This window comes from Trichogramma pretiosum, unplaced genomic scaffold (assembly GCF_000599845.2).
Source record: "Trichogramma pretiosum strain Unisexual culture from Peru unplaced genomic scaffold, Tpre_2.0 scaffold11, whole genome shotgun sequence".
In the NCBI taxonomy this organism is placed as follows: domain Eukaryota; kingdom Metazoa; phylum Arthropoda; class Insecta; order Hymenoptera; family Trichogrammatidae; genus Trichogramma; species Trichogramma pretiosum.
The window spans coordinates 811,233-832,821 of record NW_019641702.1 but is presented as its reverse complement, the minus strand read 5'-3'; the positions used below and the strand labels follow the sequence as shown (position 1 = coordinate 832,821).

The 21,589-nt window shown below is 45.2% G+C and overlaps 1 protein-coding gene across 1 annotated transcript in view; it reads left to right on the top strand.

Moving 5' to 3' along the window:
* The window catches only part of LOC111694436, a 131,129-nt gene extending 123,804 nt beyond the window's left edge, over positions 1-7,325 (top strand). The window contains exons 3-5 of the mRNA XM_023462632.1: positions 3,973-4,105; positions 4,816-5,012; positions 7,201-7,325. Coding sequence (XP_023318400.1) covers positions 3,973-4,105; positions 4,816-5,012; positions 7,201-7,325 — 455 coding nt within the window. The remainder of the gene's footprint in view (positions 1-3,972; positions 4,106-4,815; positions 5,013-7,200) is intronic.
* The last annotated feature ends 14,264 nt before the right edge of the window (positions 7,326-21,589 follow it).

Here is a 21,589-nt window from a genome sequence, read left to right as displayed (position 1 = left end):
CACAAAGTTGGAGAAAGCACGTACGTCACCTACATCTTCCGCTTTATACTTTTCGAGTTTTCCTTTATTTTCTTTTCGTTCGCGTTGGGATTGCCTAGTACTCCGCACGTTTTTTTATTCGTTTTGCGCGCGAGCGCATATAATACCGCGTGTCATTTGTCACGGATCGCCCAAGTTGCGAGCGACCTCCTAGTGCTGTCGCTGTACTTGCTACTGCTGCGGCTGCTGCTGTTTAATTTGAACGAGGCTTCGTAAACAAAATTTATACTCACGCGCGATCTACCGAGCTACTTCTCATTGCACATGTCCGCGCGCGTGTCTCTTTTGTCTCGAGCTCGGACTATCGTCTAGGCCCCATTATCTAGGCTTACTTATCTCGTACGACTCGAGCTTTCGCAGATTTTCTACCTTTATATTTTCTCTCTCAACTTTTTTTTTTTTTATATCACTGTTTGTCATTCTTTTGTGGCCTGATGAGTACGAGTTGTAGAAAGGCACGCGGCGCGCACCCACAGGAGGGTCTGGCGAGTCGCCGAAATTCATACCCGAGCGCGTATTTTTTGACGTTTTCGCCTGATACGAGAGAAGTTTAATGGAATTTTTAATGAGAAAAAAAGGAACGTGCTCGTCTCAACATATTTTAATAAGTAAAGTTGCGCAAAGATTTTGTATTTTCCGGTGCGGCGGCTAGCCGGCCAGTGTGACCGCAAAAAATAAAGAGTGTATATCCGCCGGCGCACACGGTGAGAAAATTTTATCTCCGTGATAAACGTAAAAAACTTTTTATTAGGTCTTTCGATATGTTTTATCAAGAAAATAGAAGGTACTTGAGAAATCAACGATAGTAAAAGACGGAATTTAAAGCTGCGTTATCTCGCACATCTTTTCTCTGCTCTACTCGCATAAACACGAAAATGTCGAAAAAAAAGTTTTTCAACAAAGATTTGCAAATTATAGGATCTAATTTTTTTTTGTTAAATAATGCAACGAGGCTCGAACGAAAATAAAATACACGCTAGTATCAATGAACTGAGATACAAAGCTCGCTAAAAAGCAAAAAAATTTAATAAGATAAAAATTTTCCTTGTTGCGTCAGAGCACACGGAAAAAAAGGCGAAGGTGAGTAAAAAATAAATAATGAAACAAGCGCTTCGCGGGGGTACAATAGAAATAAAAGTTTGCGATTGATGAGAAGTTACTCGTTCTCACTCAGTCGAATACTTGAAGGCAGATAGAAGACGCGTTTATCGCTATCGATTATATCGATTCTCCATTTGTCTCTCTCTCTCTCTCTCTCTCTCTCTCTATCTATCTCTCTCTTTCTTTCTTCGAGTCTCTCTGTACTGAATGAAATCAATTTAGCTAATTAAAGCGATGTTACAGAGAGAATGAACGACGACGTGACGAGAGAAAGAAGTAGAGAGAGAGAGAGAGAGGGAGCGAGAGACAGAGAGATCGAGATCGGAAAAGCTTGCGAAAAAACGATAGAAACAAAAGCTTCACCTACCATTTCTTTCTTCGAGCTCGTTTCTGTTCTTAAAAGCCGAGCTAGCTCAAGCGACTGCTATGTGTTGCTGCTCGTCAACTCGCGGGACTTGGTGCTTTCTCGGTGCGAGGCGAGCTCGCAGAGTTTTAAGAGTTCTCAACTATAATATACACCGTACACTCGAGTCACTTTCTTAAAATCGCACCCACCTCTAGCGCACACGGCTGCAGCCAGTACGTGTGTGTGTGTGTGTGTGTGTGTGTGTGTGTGTGTGTGTGTGTATGTATGTATATAAATGTGGGAGTAGAAAAAAAAATTGCGCTCGTTGTTACCATCTGCTCTCGCTGCGCTATCTGCGAGACTCTCTTCCTTTCCTCTCTCCCAAAGCTCTCATCAGCAGCGCACTTTGCAATGGTACTATACGTCGCATTGCTGCTTGTACGCTATGTAATTAATGTTACATAGTGTCGTTGTCGCGCGCGTGAACTTGAGACATAAAGCTTTGCTCGACACTCTCGTTCGCTCCCCCCATTCCCCGCTTTTCCGCGAAGGTACGTAAGTATTTACGAACTTCTATTTTTTATTGTAGGGCGCACGCTACGTTGACTAGGGAATTTAATTGTCGTGTCTGTGTTGCGCTGCACTGGCAATTGCTCGGACAGAAAAAAAGGGCGAAATAATTTTTTTTCTCGCGTCAACTTGCAAAATTCAAACTCTACGCAAGTCTTTTTCACATCAAAGAATTTTTAAATGTGACACGCTTACGCTCGTAATATCATCGCGATGCTTAAACACCAATGAAATCCCGATGAAACTAGATAGCACAGCGTTCTGGGAAAAATGTCACTCATTCGATTACACAATACAGACGCGTACACACACAAGGCCGCGCGTATGTCCGAGGATACATTTTTTTTGTCGCTATTGTCGTTACCATTCTCCGGCACGCGAAAAAAAGAATAAATACCTTTTGCTTTTGACACGTAATCCATTTCGCAGTACAAGAAACTTTGCGCTCGAAAAGCCTCGGCGCGAGCGTATATATGTTTATGCAGATAAGCTTACGTCAAAAAGCTCCGGGGGAAACTACTGTTATAGCCGCACCCGACTCTCGCACGCGCTCGCGCGCACACACACACACACACGCACGCATACACACAGAGAGCACAGATTCGCTTTTAATCGGCTCTCTCTCTCTCTCTTTCTCTCTGGATCTGTACCTACGCCCCCACGAGGCAGTAACAGCACTTTTATACATATATATCTATTTTTTTTCCCGGTCGTGCACAAAATATTCCCGTGTATGGTAGCCTTCTGCAACTCTCTGCGGCTGTGTTTTCGAACGCGCGGCTCTGCAGTCGCCATTGTGTTGAACTATTTTTGATGAGCACCGAAGGACACGGACTCTCGTATATATATATATACGTGTATGTGGCTACTGTTATAATCCCATTGCCTTGCGCGCTCGCAAAATTTTCTCCGCGCGACGCTGCAGTCCTTTCACGCGAATGCGGATGCGATGCGATGGCATAATGTGCCCCGACTCGCTTTCGCGTGCTTCTCTTTCTCTCGCACCTCGTACCCTGCGTTGCGGCCCCGAGTACACGCGTACATAAACGTACGAAAGGAAAAAGAGAGTAGTTTGCACAACCAGTATAACCATGTGTTATATTTCTCACTGATCTTTTATGCATGATATTCCAAGTGAGGGAAAATTTTTGCGTAAACGCAGTGCAGCGGGCTTTTCGTGATAAAAATTGCCAGTCTTCTGCACGCTCAATCTCGCGGTATCTCTCTTTCTCTTTCTCTTTTTCTCACTCATTCTCTCTGGCTGCATTTACATCTTTCTAATGTTGTATTTTTCGTCAAAGAAATGAGAACGAAATTGTCTGCGCTTCAACGGTTTGCACGTTTATAACAACGTCGAATTCCTCGAAAGGAATTATTAGTAAAAATGGCTGTTGTACTCGAGAACTTTTTCCCTTTTTCTTCTCTTTTATATAATTTAAGGAGTGCAGAAGAAAAAGCGAAAAATTCAAATTTCTTACGTTGTTCCTAATCTAATTGTACAATGGTTGAATTTTCGAGCAATTACAGCAAATTACCAGTTGAAAAAAAAACTCGCCAGTTGAAACTTCGCAGCATGCAAAGTACTCCTATGCGCAGTGATGCTCGCGCTTTAAAAAAAAAACTTGCTCCCGGGCAAAGAGAAAAAGAAAAAATAAGGCTCCGCAAAAGTTTAGGGAAATTTTCAGCGGAACCGCTTTGAGCTGCTGCAACTGCTGCAGCCGTTACTAGCTTGCCTATCGATACCTTCGATCGTGTTTGTTGCAATTTAGAGATGAAGTTTTCAAGCTCCGACACGATAATGAATCCCCGAACGAGAAATCGAACGTCGATATAGATTTATTTGCAATTTGCGAGGAAATTTCCACAATCATTTTATGAATCTATGTTTAACATGAATTTTTATGTTACTGTTGCAGTGACGATGAGCGAAGCACAAGCGGTGGCGGGCAACATAGCGCAGATGCCGTGCGACATCGAGCCACCAGTGCAAGGGGACAAAGTCAGCCTCGTCCTTTGGTACAAGGAACCCTCGGATTTGCCGATATACTCGTGAGTTCATTAGATGATATTTTTAAATTATTCGATGTTCGACGGGTTCAGCATAAATTTTGCTGCGTTTAGTACAAATATCGGGAATATCTTTTTTTTTTTGATTTTTTGTTTTTAAAGCAAGATTGAATTGAATGATCATTAAGAAATCTATCGTTTCTTTCGTGTTTGCTCTTTCAATACATTCATATCTGGATTTTTGTACCTTATCTACAGCACCATCATCTACAGGCCATTACTCCTTTGTGCGTGTGTATGTATGCATAAGATCGAGAAATGGACGTTTTCTCCTTTTAGCGAAATGTAAATTAACTCTAGACTCCTGACTTAAGCTAAAAAAGGGAGAGAGAAAGAGAGAAGTCGAAAAATGCAAAATGAATGGAATGCAAAGAAAAACGTTGCCCGAGATCGGCGTACACAGGCTGTGCTGCTGCGCCTGAAAAAGAGAATAGCTACAAGCTCGAACGAATTGAAAGAATGAGTAATAGAGGTCTGTGCTCTCTTGGGCGCGGTGTATATGACCTCGGCAGCGGCAGCAGCAGTAGCAGCACAGCTTGCGAATTAGTTCAATTTTAAACGCGCACGATAGACGTTTTGAACGGCGCGTTGGCAAATTCCAATTTTCTAATTATTCTTCTTCTTCTATTCTTCGTTGGCGCGTGCAAAAATCTGCATTTCCAATACCATGAAATTTTTTGTTTTTGTTTCAGGGTTGATATGCGTAAGGCGCAGGGCACACATTGGCAAAACGTCTCACTGGGTAGTCGAGCTTTATTCAAGCACGCCGAGTCGCCAGCCAAGCTGAATCTCGAGGCCGTAAAAGAGAGCGACGCAGGGCTTTATCGTTGCCGGGTCGACTTTAAGCAGTCGCCTACGAGAAACAGCAAAGTCAATCTCACCGTCATAAGTAAGTTTTTGCAGCTTGTTTGGTTTATATTTACCTCGCCACGTAGTAATGTTACACCACTTCGGCTTTGAAGTTTTGCGAGAGCTGACGCTAATCTCATTTTCTTTTATGTAAAGCTCTCTCTGTCAGCTTTGTGATTTAATAAGTGTACGTTTATTCTACCCGCCTAATTATTCATCGAACGATTTCTTATCGCTTTTTAATATTTCTGCGTTGCTTAACGTGAATATACATTATATAATACAGCAGTTGATTAATATACGTACAGAAAACGGCGATGCAGAAAAAAAGCCCTCCTACGCACTCAAGATGCGATAACTAGACGACAAGCCGTGGCACACTTTCAATGTTGTAAAAATAATCGAGTGAAAATTTTACTTTGATTACATCAACTACTAGAGCGCAGTTTGCTAGCGGCAGCGAGAGTCTTTCTAAGGACAACATTTCTTTTTACCCAGAACGAAACTTTCAATATAAGCTTTTTCTCCGTTGAATTTCTCTCTCTATATATCTAACCGTTCGCTCACACTAAATCTTCCCAATGAAAATAACACTATGTTTAGAGGGAAATAAATTTTCCTCTCCCCGGCCAAATCCACTAAAGCAAATTACCATTTTTCACGTTACTTCTCTCCTCATAATATATTTTTCATTTCTCTTCTACCTCTTTTCTTTCCTCGTCTCGTCCGATGACATTAACTCGTGTGCCGCTGGATGTATATATATGTACACATCGTATGAATTTCAAGCTCGAAAGAGCTTGCGAGCTATTATCGAATTCGAGTCAGGCGTGTGCGCGCGCGCGAATATAACTGGCGAGAAAGCAGTGTTATGTACAAACGCGCGAGGGATCTCTAAAGTAACTTACAATTAACGCTTATAAACTCGAATTTAATATGTCTTGGCCGGAGCTTTTAATGGAGAAATTATCTCTCTTTTTATTTTCTCATTAAAATTGTAACTAATTTTTGACTATTAATAATCATAAATTGTGTATATATTTCTTCAAAAGTACTAGTGGCAAATGGTTGATATAAAATTAATAATTTTCAGAAAAGTTTTCGCGCCAAAGATCTTTATTGCATATATATGTTGCTTCGGGGGGTTCATAAAATTCACGAACAATACCGCTTAGTGCAAAAGGAAAACGAGAGAGAGAGAGACAGAGACAGAGAGAGTTTAATATTCAAACTGGCTATAGTTTACTGCTTATTACTTAAGATCTTACTTAAAGTTATGAGTTATGTACGTGCTCAAGTAGATTTGAACAAGTTTGAACTTCGGTCGTCGTGTTGTCGTTACCGTCTCTCTCTCTGCGCCGCGCGCGTCGCGTGCTGCATACACCTTCCCTCTCGCTCTCTCACACCTTTTCCTTTTGCACCCTTATTCCTTCTCTCACTGCTGTACACCTGCAAACATGTATTTAGCGCGACGATAGGGCAAAACATCGCGAGTCGTGCATCAAACAAGTCCACGAAGGATATACCTGGACTTGCTCGGTTGCCGGAATAAATTGGATTATTTCATCGACATATTATATTGTACGCGAAACGCAAGTTTACTCGCCTGATAAATTCGTAAACGAAGCTGCTGCTTAAAATCCTGCTAATCATCTTACGCAGCGGCATCGAGCCGATTGAAAATCGAATTCGACTTTAATACACGGGGCTTTGCGTCACACACACAAACTTGTTCGCCTCCCAGCTTATAATGCTTGAATCGTCGGCTGAAACATACATACATGCATGCATACAAGCATACAAGCATATAACGCGTGTATAAACGCAAACATAGCCTCGTGCATACGAATGCGTCCACTTACATACATATTTCGCACGTATAAACGCGCGTGTACAGGTATATTTATTTGCGCGCCCGCGCGCCACCGGCCTATATATATAGTCCCGGCGTATATAACGCTCTGGCGCTCACGCGTACACGTCTGGGGGGGGGGNGGGGGGGGGGGGGGGGGTATTATAACGGTTTCCTAACTTTGCACTTAGAGACTCTGGCGAGGCGCATAATGAGCGAAACACACGTGCAATATCATTCATACGTGTAGAGCGTGAATTGGTCTCTGTGTGTGTGTGTGTATACGTGCGAGTATATACGCATAATACGAGGCGAGCTCGCCTCTGTATATGTAGACTTTATTTCTCTAACTCGAGCAATTTCATATACTTTACAGTACCGCCAGACCAGCTTAGAATTCTGGAGGAAGGAAGCCAGTCCCATATACCGTACTACGTGCTCGGCCCGTACAGCGAAGGTGCCTCGCTCAACATTACCTGCGTTGCTACTGGAGGTCAGTAAATACCTGCGATACATACATATGAGCGCTTGCTTGCTTGCTTGCTTGCTTGCTTGCTTGCCAGTATGTGAGCTTATACGTACTCACACGCACGTGCTTATTATGCTTAAATTTGCACCACCTGTGTCTGTGTGAGTGTGTGTGTGTGTGTGTGTGTGNTTTTTTTTTTTTTTTTTTTTTTTTTTTTTTTTTTTTTTTTTTTTTTTTTTGGGAAGGAGGGAAATCCTTTTACGGATTCAACGTGCGACTCTTGTGTGTCGCACGGATATGTCGGACTCGAGTAGTGTACTGTTGTTTGTGTACAAATGTTGTGTGGGCGTGTAATGTGCCTCCCTACTAATACCGACTAAAACCCATCCTTATCTCCTGCCCCTTTTCTTCCCCGCGGAACCACCTTTAAGCATTACTTCGCGGGGGAGGCTCGAGCTGTGTGCTCACTTCTGAGGAGTTATCTTCGTTTCTTCATCGTCTTTTTCTCACCGCATCATCCGGTCATCTTCTTCTTGCCCTCTCTTCGCTCCTCAGTCTTGTCATGACCGATTGAGCGAAGGCGGACACTGCTAGCCAGTTGGATTCCGCCTCCAGCATGAATCCTACCAGCGTCTCAGGCTCCAAGGGACCCCCAAAGAGGTGGTGGAGCACCTCTCTTTCCTCCGTGAATCGAGGGCAGCGGAAAATGACGTGTTCGACATCCTCCACCGCCTCCGGACATGCCGGGCACTGGTCACCTGTGTCGTTGTTTGTCCGACACAGGTATGACCTGAAGCAGCCGTGACCGGTCAGGAGTTGCGTGAGGTGGTAATTCACCTCTCCGTGCCTCCTCTCGATCCACGGAATGATGTTCGGGATGAGTCGGTGTGTCCACCGACCCTTCCTCGAGCAGGTCCATTGGGCCTGCCATTCCTCGATCGTCTTGGCCCGTTCTTCACTTTCGACGTTTTCGAGGCGACGTAAGTACAGCCTCGAGCGTTCGTCGATAAGTAATGTGAGCGGTGGTATGCTCGCAAGAACGTATGTGGCCTCGTGTGAGATGCTGCAAAAACCGCAGATCACTCGCAGGCAGGCACGACGATGAATCGAGACCGCCTGACGGGCGTAGCTCTGCTTCTTCGCAGCCTCACTCCATGCCGGGGCACCGTATAGGAGGATCGAGTCGACCACGCTGGCGTAGAGCCTGCGTCGACTGCTCCTTGGGCCTCCAATGTTGGGCATAAGACCCAGCAGGGCGCCTGCAACCCGGTTTGCCTTGTCGCTGACGATGCGAAGATGCTCATCAAATCGCAGCCTGGCGTCAATGTGCACGCCTAGGTACCGGATGCAGGGAGCCGACGTGATGAGGTGGTCGCCGGCTCTGACAGTGATGGTCTCCGTCACTTTCCTGCTGGTGACCAGGAGAACCTCGGTTTTCTGGTCAGCGGTCTGTAGCCCCAGTTCAGTCAGGGCTGCTCGCACTAGACGTATAGTCTCGTTTGAGTAATACTCGACTAGGTCTAAGTGCTTGGCCACCACCGTGATTGCAATGTCGTCTGCAAATCCGACGATTTTTGCGGACCTCGGTAGCTCGAGCCTTAGGATCCTATCGTACATGACATTCCAAAGAATGGGGCCAAGTACGGATCCCTGTGGCACGCCAGCCGTAACTTCGTAAGTCTCTGCCCCATCATCCGTGGTGAACTCCAGCACTCTGCCGCGGAAGTAGTTGAAAACCATCCGCTGCAGATAAGCCGGGACCTCCATTTGGCTCAGGGCGGTGAGAATTTTGTCCCACCGCGCTGAGTTGAAGGCGTTCTTCACGTCTAAGGTGATGATGGCACAGTACTTCTTGGTACCCCGATGCCATCGTTTGCCACTGATGGCTGATCGTGCAGTGCTGAGAACGGTCTGAATGGCATCAACAGTTGATCGCCTCTTACGGAAGCCGAACTGCGAGTCTGCTAGGCCAGCAGGCCCTTCAGTGTGGGCCTCCAGGCGACCAACCATGATCCTTTCGAGGATTTTACCCGCTGTGTCTAACATACATAGCGGGCGGTACGATGATGGTTCGGCGGCAGGCTTGCCTGGTTTTAGCATCAAGACAAGCCTTTGCCGTTTCCAACGCGCGGGGAAGCACCCCTCCCTGAGACACGCCGTAAAGACGCGGCGAAAGCTATCGAAACAAGCCTCGACCGCCGTCTTGAGGGCAGTGTTAGGGATTCCATCTGGACCAGGGGCTGCCCCGATCCTCACACGCCGATACGCCCATCGGAGCTCCTCCACGCCGACCTCGGGAATCAGGTGCTCCTCCAGTACCGGTGGGTCACCGATTAGCCGAGGGATAACCGACGGGAACAGCGTAGACACCGCTCGCCGCACCAAGTCAGGCGCGGTAGGGGGCGATGTCCTGGGTGCCTTGAGGCGGGACATGACCGTTCTGTATGGTTTACCCCATACATCGCGGTCCGCCTCGTCACAGAGCTGCCTCCAGCAGAGGCGCTTGCTCGCCTTTATCGCATTGCGTAGTCGCCTCCGAGCATCGGCGAACTCCTCGCGACGAATGACTTCGTCAGGACGTCCGCGTGCCCGTTGAGCGTACCTTCGCGCACGGATGCAGTCTCGTCTGCACTCCGCGATGTCGTCGTTCCACCAGTAAACAGGCTCGCGGCGCCGGCGATCACGCCCCCCAGACATGGAGGCATCGCATGCGCGCACGATTGTGGACATGAGTTCGTCCACCATGTTCTCTGCAGAACCCGACCGGATCTCCATCTCAGACACGATCTCAGCAAAGCTATCACCGTCGAGAGTTCGTGCGCTCCACCTACGGTTGCCTGCCGGAGTACGGGCAACACCTTGATTTTCCTCAAGGAGAATCTCGTACACAATAGCTTTATGATCGCTGCTTGTGTAGACATCACTTACCCGCCAGGATCCGACTCGATTGTAGAGCGAAACACTGGCGAAGGTAAGGTCAATTACAGATTCTCCCTGTTCTCCAACAAACGTCGGCTCGGAACCGGTGTTCAGCAGGAGGACATCCAAGGTAGCGAGGGCATTTAGCAGCGCCCTGCCCCTCGGCTTCGTCTCCCTACTGCCCCACTCCGTTGCCCAAGCATTGAAGTCGCCAGCCACGAGGACTGGTGTTTTTCCTCTGGCCTCGTCAACAATGTTGTTCAACAGGCCAATGAATTCCTCGTGGGAGAGTCTAGGAGGCGCATAGATGCTGAAGATATAAATTCCAGCAATCTGCGCCCAGGTGAAGAAGTGACTCTGCCCAGAGGAGCACCGTTGCACAGGCACTCCACCGCGCACCCAGATTGCCGCTTGGTTGTCGGCATCAGAGATCCAGGTGTTCGGTGGTGTGAGGGGCCTGTGCTGGTCGGACAGGATTGCCACATCAACCTTCAACTCCCTCACAGTCTGCAAGACCAGGTCTTGGGCGGACTCGCAGTGGTTGAGGTTGAGCTGGAGGACGCGAATCCTTTGCTCCGTCATTTTGCACCTCGCACGAACTTCTTGGCTAGCGGACAGGCCGCACTCAACGAGGTATGAGTCCTTGCCTCGACGCCCTGGCAGAGAAGACAGGAGGGCACGTTTTGGCAAATCTTAGCCCTGTGCCCCTCCTGACCACACCGGTGGCAACACGACCTGCGGTCTGGGCCCGGGCATCGAGCTGCCATGTGCCCCGGCTCCCAACACTTGTAGCATCGGCGAACCTCGCTCTTTTCGCGGATGCGGCAGTTGACCCATCCGATCCGGATGCGCCCCAGCTTCACGGCTTCAGCAGCCAGCTGGACCGGCAGGGTGACGACGGCAGTCTGGGTCCCCGCGAAAGCTTTTCGTAGAGATTTGACCGCGTCCAGACCCAGCTCGGAGGCACCCTCCAGGTGAGTTCGGAGGGCCCCGCAGATCTCCTCCCTCGTTGTGACCTCGTCCAGGTCTTTGACTTCTATCGTGGCCACTGGGGTCCGGGCAGTTGCCGAACCCAGCTCCCCGATAGCGCTGTCCAGCTTCCGCCCCAGCTCGCCAGGGTTGGCACAAGCCTTGTCGAGCTGCAGCAGAAGTTCCCCACCAGCACCGCGTCGGACCCTGTTGACGCTACCAGCCGAGTCCTTTAGCGTNCGTAGAGATTTGACCGCGTCCAGACCCAGCTCGGAGGCACCCTCCAGGTGAGTTCGGAGGGCCCCGCAGATCTCCTCCCTCGTTGTGACCTCGTCCAGGTCTTTGACTTCTATCGTGGCCACTGGGGTCCGGGCAGTTGCTGAACCCAGCTCCCCGATAGCGCTGTCCAGCCTCCGCCCCAGCTCGCCAGGGTTGGCACAAGCCTTGTCCAGCTGCAGCAGAAGTTCCCCACCAGCACCGCGTCGGACCCTGTTGACACTACCAGCCGAGTCCTTTAGCGTTGTCTCTGATCTTAGGAGCTTCAGTATCTCCGCGTAGGATTTTGGGTCCTTCGCCTTGACCACCACTACTCCAGGGCGAGGGCGAGGGCGTCCAGCCAGCTTAACCTTGGCCTTCTGGTCAGGAGCCTTTGCCTTTGCAGGGGTCTCTTTCTTACCCCGCCTCTTCCGCTGGACCTGTTGCCAGTTGCCACCATTCTCCAGCTCAGCGTCCTGTGGAGCATCCTTCTTCCCGCCCTTCTTGCTCCTCTTGGCCGATGGTGGGGGGATATTGCTGCTCTTCGACGTTGTCTTCTGGGCCGTCTTGGGTGTCTTCTGTTTCCCGAGCCTGGGCGATGTTTGCGCCTCCTTTTCCACTGTGTTCTGGCGGGGGAGCTGTTCTAACCCATCCAGCGTTGTGTAGCAGCTCTGGAGGATAAGAAGCGCTTTCGTCAGTCCTTCCTTTATCGGCTTATGGACATTGTTCCTCGGCATCGCGAAATCCATCATCTCGACGATTTTTTCGTGGAGCCGATCAAGGTGTTTCGCAAGACTCACCTGCCTTGCGGACCTCTCAGATTCCACCTCTGAACGGGCTTCCGACCCTACTACTGATGGGGTTACCGACCCCGGTGCTGATGGGGTTCCCGACCCCGGTGCTGGGGTGGTCCCATCTTCGACGACTTCCATCGCATCGTCATGCGCTCTCAAGCGCTCTACCGTCAGCTCGGGCTGCGAGCTCGATTTTGGTTTTTTTGTGATAAACAAATCCATACTGCAATATTTGTGTGTTCATCCAGGTATGCGCCCCGACCCACAGGGTCCCTCCGTCTATGGAGGCAGCTGGCATGGCTCCAAAACATGACTGAAAGCGGTACCAGACTGGGGACAACATACTTGGATATAGCACGCCCCACTGCACTAGCTCACCTCTGCTCTCTCCAGCGTCCCCCAAAACCAACTAAGGGTGGTACGCTCTCTGGAGAGTTTCTGGCGAGCATCATGCAGTGGAACGGACTCGCCTGGGGAGCCGGTTGACCGGTACTGGCTAGGTACCAGCCGCCCGTCTTGCCGACAGCGGGAGCCAAAGGTGGTTCGGGTCACGTCAGCACGCAGCATCGGTATCGCCTTGCCACCCAGGATCTCCTTTTGTCAACTCACGGGTCGCACCGCACGGCAGACACGGTGGTAGTTGTAACCCTAACACAGGGACCCTTACAAGGTGCTAACATCCGGGTCAGATATACCTTGGTTTTTTAACGAGGTTGTTACTCCTCCCCCTCCTCCTTCTCTGTCTCTTGGGTGACCGAGCTCCGGGCTTGGGACCGGCGTAGCGGAGTTGTGTGTGTGTGTGTGTGTGTGTGTGTGTGTGTGTGTGTGTGGGTGTGTGTGTGTATGTACGTCTGGTGGTCTGGAACCAATGTAACTTTTGAACGGAGACACGTAGCGAGAAGTTGTTCGGCTTGTTTTGAAGGATTTGTGGGTCGTAAGAAGCGTTAAAAACTTATTTTAGGATCCACTGAGTAGTTAAAAAGTTATGCTTTATTGTATCGGAATGGAAAATGGTTTTTTTTTTAAAAAATTTTTTTTTCGATTTTTTTTCAGGTATAAATGAAGGAATTTTTATATTTTTTTTACGGTAGAATGGAAGCAGAGCAGTCAGACTTCAATTTAAAACCAAAAAAATAGAAATTCACCGAATATTTTTAAAATTAACGACTCGAAATGAAAAGTTGTTTTTTTGCTTTCTCATAGAGGAAGCTCTGTGATAGGCTCGAAAACGAGATTTTGAACCAGACCTCGTAGTACAATTTGGTTTATATATTTGGAAACTACATTGAATTACCAACAAATGTCTGTATGAGTTTTTGTTTTCTCGGCCTTTTGGCTAACATAGAAGTGTAGTTGTAGTCAAGTAAAAAAATTACATTATAATTATTCTAAGAACAGAGTTAGTTTTCATAACTTGAAGATGAAGAACTTGACGAAAAAGTGTTGTACGTTATAAAAGTCTTAGAGTATTTCAAAGAGCATGTCTGAATTTTTTAAGATTTTTTTGAATCATTTTTGGTATTTTTGATTTCTGACCATTTTCGAAAATCCAAAAGTTTCCCCGGAATTTCTGAAAAAATTCAGGGGCCTGTTTTGAACAATTCTAAGAACTTTTTCTGAGTAAAGTTTTTTCTCTAGAAGCTGGGTTAGCATATAAAAAAATTGACCAAGTTTAGACATGGTTTTTTTTACGAGGCGCCATTTTGTTGTCCACCATGTTGAATTTTAATATTGTAACTATTGGACTTTTGTGTCTACACCCCATGGACGCAAAAAATATATGTTAGACCAACGGATCAAGCCTTTTTTGATTCGAAAATTTAGGTCGAATCAAAATTTTTTTCAAAAAAATCGTGTTTTTTGTTGTTTAATTGTTCATAACTTTTGCTCCTCAATTTTTTTGATGATTCTGGCACCAGATTCGAAAAGTTCATACAATTTCACGTCAGGAATGACTATTTAAACATTTTTCAGAAATTTTTTTCACAATGTTTATAGCACCGGAAAAAATGTAGGAAATTTCGTCCGTTTGGCCCGAAACGGGTTAATACCAGTGATTTGATACTGAACCATTTTCTTAATCCTCAACCTGTTGTAAGAACTGTTTAAGTTTTTAAAGATATCTTAATGATTTTTGAATTTAAGTTTGACAGTTAACGCTACATTGAACTGAACTTTGCTTTTATGTTTCAAGACTCAAATTCAAAAATCATACAGCTATCTTTATGAATCTTAAACAAGTATTAAAACAGGTTAAGATAAACTAAATAGTTACGTTTCAAATCACTGAGATTAAAACTTTTTCTGTGCCAAGCTTCAGTTTAAGTTTGACAGTTAACACTACATTAGATTTTACTTTTATGTTTAAAGAATCAAGTTCAACAATCTTGAAGCTACAATCTGTATGAAACTTTGTTATAATGTTCTGCTACTCCGATTCTTTCTTGGATCGGCTATCGTCAGATAGTGTGCGGTCAGCGGCAATGGGTGATAGGGAGAAAAAAAAACAATAGGTACACTGCACGTAATTTTAAACAAAGAAAAATACTCGCGTATTTATTAATAACTTTTGAACTTATAAATGCTTGTAATCGTCGCTCGCAGGTTAAGTGGTAGCTCGAGGTCATGCCTCTCTCAGCGTCACAGCCGAACTGAACGGTCGCGATCACAAGAGGTCGCACAGTGCGCCAGTCGCGACAAAGAGATTTTCGGAGCACTCACACACACATACACTGCCTTGCGGCCGGCACGCGATTCTACACACGCAAACAAACTTATACATGTATTTAAAAAAGTTGAGTTACACTTAATAGCTAAATTACATCCATTTGCAAAAATTTATATTAGTGATATATAATTTTGTAAGTATCAAGCAGGAAATTTCATAATTAGGGGAAACTTCGTAACTTCCCGGAGAAAGTCATCGCCGAATCGGTATTGATACCCGGTGCAAAGAGTAGACCACCAGGGGGTACAATGTAGTCATAACACCTCGACTTGCTCGGAGAAAGTCGTCGCCGAGTCGGTATTGGTACCTGGTGCACAGAGTGGGTCACCAGAGGGAACATTGTAGCATCTAGTTCCCCGGAGAAAGTCATCGCCGAGTCCGGATTTTGACCTAGTGCGTGAGCGGGCTACCCGGGATGATATTCATGTGAATACATCGTGACTTCCCGGAGAAAGTCATCGTCGAGTACAGATCTCCACCTAGAGCGTCGAGCGAGACTCCCGGGTCGATTTTAGTGCGAAAACACCGCGACTTCTCGGAGAATCTTCGTTATCGAGGATATGCGACGTATACGCGACAGCGCGTACATACACAACACACACTTGCAATGCGTATGTATGAGGTGTGAACACTTTTTAGATGTGAACATTTTTCATGCTTCTCACTTTAATAATGTTATTTTTATCAAAAGTCGTGAGCTTTTCTAAAATCCGAATACGTCATATCGATAGGATTTGTTCCAAGGAATCTAATGGGCTTATCAGATTCTCGATATCTGTTATCAAATTCAAATTAGAGCGAAAAGAAATTTGGCGGAAAGTAATGGGCTGTATATGAGTAGCGGCGTGTCGTCACTTAGTTCCTGTCATACTGGCAAGGTGGAGCGCGACACGCGCTCCTCGATATACATAGGCAAGACGCAAAGATGTGAGAAACTTACTTATTATCGTATCTTTTTCCATCGTGGGGATTTTATTTAGCTCGATTAGGGGCTCTATTCGTTCGGCGCATTTAAAGTGTTCTGGTCCTTTTTTAATTATTGTTCCATCCAGGATGTTTATTTCGAGCTCTTGACGTAAATAATTGTAATATTTCTTTGCATGGACGACTACGAATTTGTAGACCTTGAATGCCTGGTGAAGCTGTTAAAAAGTAAATGCATAAAAAAAATATATACATAAAAATGAATAATTTAAAACGTAAAAAAATTACCTTTATTACGTTCCAAAATCTTTTGGCGTTTTTTGGCCTGAAAATTTCACTTTATGTGCCCTGTGTTGTCGCTCGCCGTTATGTAAAATAACTCATTACCCATTGCCACACCTATCTTTGGGGACTTAAGGTGACAAATATTGTTAATGAGCTGCCTCTGCAATGTACGAAAAATTATTAGAGCGCGAGCTTGAATGGTTTCATAAGAAATCATCGAATTTATTGAAAATCATTAGAGAGAAAGAGATTGATTGATTGATTGACTTTTTATTAGGGACCTTTGGGTATAACCCTATTTGGCCCCTCTGGCATTTTACAATTTACAGAATTATTTTACACATATTTACAAATTACAGTATAAATTAAATATTTACAAGTTACACTATGAGCTTGAGTTTATGTTGCAACTGATTATCAGTATGAGTATTTAGTCCGCTGGTACAGCACGGACATATCACACCATGACAAGGCCCGCACCCACCCCGGGCAGAGGCAGGCAGGCGCCCGAGAGCTCGAGAGCCGACGCAACAGCGAGACTAGAGGAGGCGGGGCAAAGATCTCATTTAGGGAAGAGTAAGTGTGAGTGAGAGGGAAAAAGGGATTGGAGTAAGGCCCTCCAGTGAGCAGCGCTCCAGCCATTCTGACTTTTCAGTTGATAGCAGATGATTTGAAAGTGTGTAATGAAAGTTTGGTTGAGGGTGCATGAGATTAAATGGAAATGGAATATCGTTTATGAGGCGAAAGGATGTGACCGTAAATGACTTAAAAAGAGCACCTCTGTGCACTGTTTCGTGGTAAAGCCTTGGGGGTCGACGACGCCGGGACGCCCGCTCAAGCTGCTGATCATTGGGAAATGAGAAGCTGGCTGCAAGTGGTGCCGGCGACGCAGTTGAAATGATTTTTACGGCAAGTTTGATCAGAAGTATGAACGCCGCCCCGACACCGACAGCCAACCCAAGGCAAGACGATAAGGCGTTATATGGGCCATGCGAGGTATGTCACCGTATATAAAGCGTATGGACGCGTTTTGGAGCCGCTGAAGACGCAGGTTTTGGTCGGCTGTCAAGCTTGTGAGTAGGACAGCAGCGTAATCGAGGTGCGGAAGTATAAGAGCCTGCACTAACCTTTTGCGTAAGGTGAAAGTGAGTGAATGGCGATGATAGCGCAATGAGTAGAGTGAAAAGTTTATTTTTGATGAGATGGATGCTATGTATTTGTCCCAGTTTAATGTAGGTGTGATGATAATGCCCAATACTTTGATGGAGGATGAGTATTCTAAATGGACGCTATTAATTATTATACGTGGAAGTTGTGGATTCTTTCTTAGCATCGATGTATACGCCAGACTGCCAAGCAACATCACTTTGGTCTTCTCAGCATTGAGGGTGAGACCGTTAATTTCCGACCATCGTCGCAATGAATTTGCCTCTCTGCAGACACGACAAACAAGGTCATTGTATTCAAATGGGGAGCCTGATAGCAGTATTTGAGTGTCATCGGCAAAAATGACAGGGTGTGAATTGACTAAGAGCTCCGGTAGATCATTTACAGTATGTTCCACATAAAGCGCACACATTGGTTTTTTCAAGATTAAAAATAGTAAACGACATTATTGTCTATACAAAATTTATATCAAAATTAAGGAAAAAGTTTGCCCTTTTCAATGGAGCATCCAGATTTGTGTTACGGGTTAACAATTACTGAATGATGGTCGTGGAAATGGGCCGAAAAATCAAAATGTTCGAATACAGGTTAAAAAAAAATTCCACGGAAAGGTAATTTTTCGGACAGCGTCTGCACATGTTACATGCGCAAAAGGTCTCATAGATTTTCCGAAATAATTTTTTTTCTCCGACGTGAAAAAAAAATTTTTTTCGCTACAGCGTGCTGCTCAAGACCGCCTTAGCAACGGCGGCCAACAATGTACTACTTGATGTGATATTGTTGCAAAGTCGTAAAGTAGTACTTGCGGTTGCTACGAAAGCTATTTGTCGTTTTATTAAGACGAAAAAGCCTGATTTTAATTTAATCGTAAACAAATTTAAAGTTCCAGCGAATAAGCGACTTTCTGAGCGTTAGTATTTTCTATGTTCGAACTATGCAAAAGCTGTCTTTCGAATTTTTCAGACGTTATAGCCTGAATTTGAATTTTATCGCTGGTGAATTCCGAGATTCAATGAGTGAAGGGCTCTCTGAACGTCAGTATTTTCTATTTTCGACCTATGTAGAAGCTGTCTTTCGAATTTTTCAGACGTTATAGCCCGAATTCAATTTTCAGTGAACAAATACAGAGATTCAATTAATATACGGTTCTCTGAACGTCGGTATTTTCTATTTTCGAGCTATGCAGAAGCTGTCTTTCGAATTTTTCAGACGTTATAGCCCGAATTCAATTTTCAGTGAACAAATACAGAGATTCAATTAATGTACGGCTCTCTGAACGTCGGTATTTTCTATTTACGACCTATGCAGAAGCTGTCTTTCGAATTTTCCAGACGTTATAGCCCAAATTCAATTTTCAGTGAACGAATGCGATGATTCCACAAGAAGTTGACTCTGAAAATGATTAAAAATTGTGCGTTTGACCTATGCAGAAGCTGTCTTTCGTCTTTCTAGACGTTATAGCTCGAGTTAAAATTTTTAGTAAACAAATACAGTGATTGAACGAATAAACAGAAACGAATAAACTCTCTGAACGTCGGTATTTTCTATTTTCGACCTATGCAGAAGCTGTCTTTCGAATTTTTCAGACGTTATAGCCCGAATTCAATTTTCAGTGAACAAATACAGAGATTCAATTAATATACGGCTCTCTGAACGTCGGTATTTTCTATTTTCGAGCTATGCAGAAGCTGTCTTTCGAATTTTTCAGACGTTATAGCCCGAATTCAATTTTCAGTGAACGAATGCGATGATTCCACAAGAAGTTGACTCTGAAAATGATTAAAAATTGTGCGTTTGACCTATGCAGAAGCTGTCTTTTGTCTTTCTAGACGTTATAGCCCGAGTTAAAATTTTTAGTAAACAAATACAGTGTTTGAACGAATAAGCAGCTCTCTGAACATCGGTATTTCCTATTTTCAAACTATGCAGAAGCTGTCTTTATAATTTTTTAGTCGTTATAACCCGAGATAAAATTTTTTGTGAACAAATGCAGTGATTGAACGAATAAACGATCTCAGAACTATGGTATTTTCTATTTTTGACTTATGCAGAAGCTGTCTTTCGTCTTTACAGATTTTATGGCTTGAATTTGGATTTTGTCGCGAGCGAATCAAGAGATTCAACGAATAAACAACTCTCTAAGCTTTGGTATTTTCTATGTTCGACCTATAAAGAAGCTGCTTTTCGAATTTTTCAGAAGTAATAGCCCAAGTTCAAATTTTTAGTGAACCAGCATTCGGCTGTAAACTTGAGAGTTAAAAAGACAGCGTCTGCATAGGTCAAACATAGAAAATACCAAAGCTTAGAGAGTCGTTTATTCATTGAATCTCTTGATTCGCTCGCGAAAAAATTCAAATTCAAGCTGTAACGTCTAGAAAGACGAAAGACAGCTTCTGCATAGGTTGAACACACAACTTTTAATTATTTTCAGAGTCAGCTTCTTGTGGAATCATCGAATTCGTCACTGAAAATTGAATTCGGGCTATAATGTCTGAAAAATTCGAAAAGCAGCTTCTGCATAGCTCGAAAATAGGAAATACCGACGTTCAGAGAGCCGTATATTAATTGAATCTCTGTATTTGTTCACTGAAAATTGAATTCGGGCTATAACGTCTGAAAAATTCGAAAGACAGCTTCTGCATAGTTCGAACATAGAAAATACTAACGCTCAGAAAGTCGCTTATTCGCTGGAACTTTAAATTTGTTTACGATTAAATTAAAATCAGGCTTTTTCGTCTTAATAAAACGACAGATAGCCTTCGTAGCAATCGCAAGTACTACTTTACGACTTTGCAACAATATCACATCAAGTAGTTCATTGTTGGCCGCCGTTGCTAAGGCGGTCTTGAGCAGCACGCTGTAGCGAAAAAAATTTTTTTTTCACGTCGGAGAAAAAAAATTATTTCGGAAAATCTATGAGACCTTTTGCGCATGTAACATGTGCAGACGCTGTCCAAAAAAATTACCTTTCCGTGGAATTTTTTTTTAACCTGTATTCGAACATTTTGATTTTTCGGCCCATTTCCACGACCATCATTCAGTAATTGTTAACCCGTAACACAAATCTGGATGCTCCATTGAAAAGGGCAAATTTTTTCCTTAATTTTGATATAAATTTTGTATAGACAATAATGTCGTTTACTATTTTTAATCTTGAAAAAACCAATGTGTGCGCTTTATGTGGAACATACTGTATGTACAACAAAAAAAGCAGGGGGCCCAAGACACTGCCTTGCGGTATTCCAGAAGTCGCCCGGTAGGCCGTCGAGTGGGCGCCGTCTGGGCCTCTCACCGCGAGCCTGCGGCCACCAAGGTAACTCGCGAACCATCCAATCGCCGCGTCATCACATCCAATGCCTCGCAGTTTAGCAAGTAGAGAGAAAGAGAGAGATTTTGATTTGAACAATTTATTAACCAAGGTCGAAAGACCGAATGGCAACAAGCAGTAAATTAGAATAATATATTGCGACGGACAGCCTACCCCGGGTGGGTAATTCAGCTCAACTGCCGTGCACTTTATTTATGGGGGCCCGCTTTACCTGACTCAAGTCCCAGAGGGGATATTGGGCCCGTCACCAGCACAGGTGAGCCACGAGCCCATTCACTTACCTTCTTTCGTTTAGGCTTCTGATACCTGAAATTCTCGAATAGGTCAAGCGAAATGAATTGACACGCGTTCCTCTTCGATTAATTGATTTATCTTTATTTAAGGCCCACGAGGGCGAGCAATAAGAAATAATACGCGAATGACAATCTTCTGCTTACGATACGGCCCCGTAGCCGCTTACGCACGCGTTGGGCACTTTCCGATAGCCCACGGGGGCCGAGACTTGCTCGCACGTTACTATCGGCCCAGTATCGTCGCTACGACACTCCCGTGGCCTCACTTACACTAGCACACTTGCTCACACACACACACACACACACACACACTCACACACACACACACACACACACACATCGGCCTCCTTGGCTCAGTGGGTATAGTTCTTGCCTGCTGATACAAGGTACGCCGTAGGGCGTGGGTTCGATCCCCACCAGACGAATTTTCGAGGTTCGTTTTTTCGCCTGGTGTGGTCGAGCCTGTGCCTGAGGTGGAGCGGGTACCACTCAAAAAGAAGACCCGGGCTATGTCATCAGCCTCCGAAGCGGTAAAAAACCCCGATCACTGTGCGAGCTGGAAGCGATAGGAAAACCATAAGTAGGAGCCCGAGGCGAGGACTCACAAGGCTGGCAATAGATGGAGCACACCACT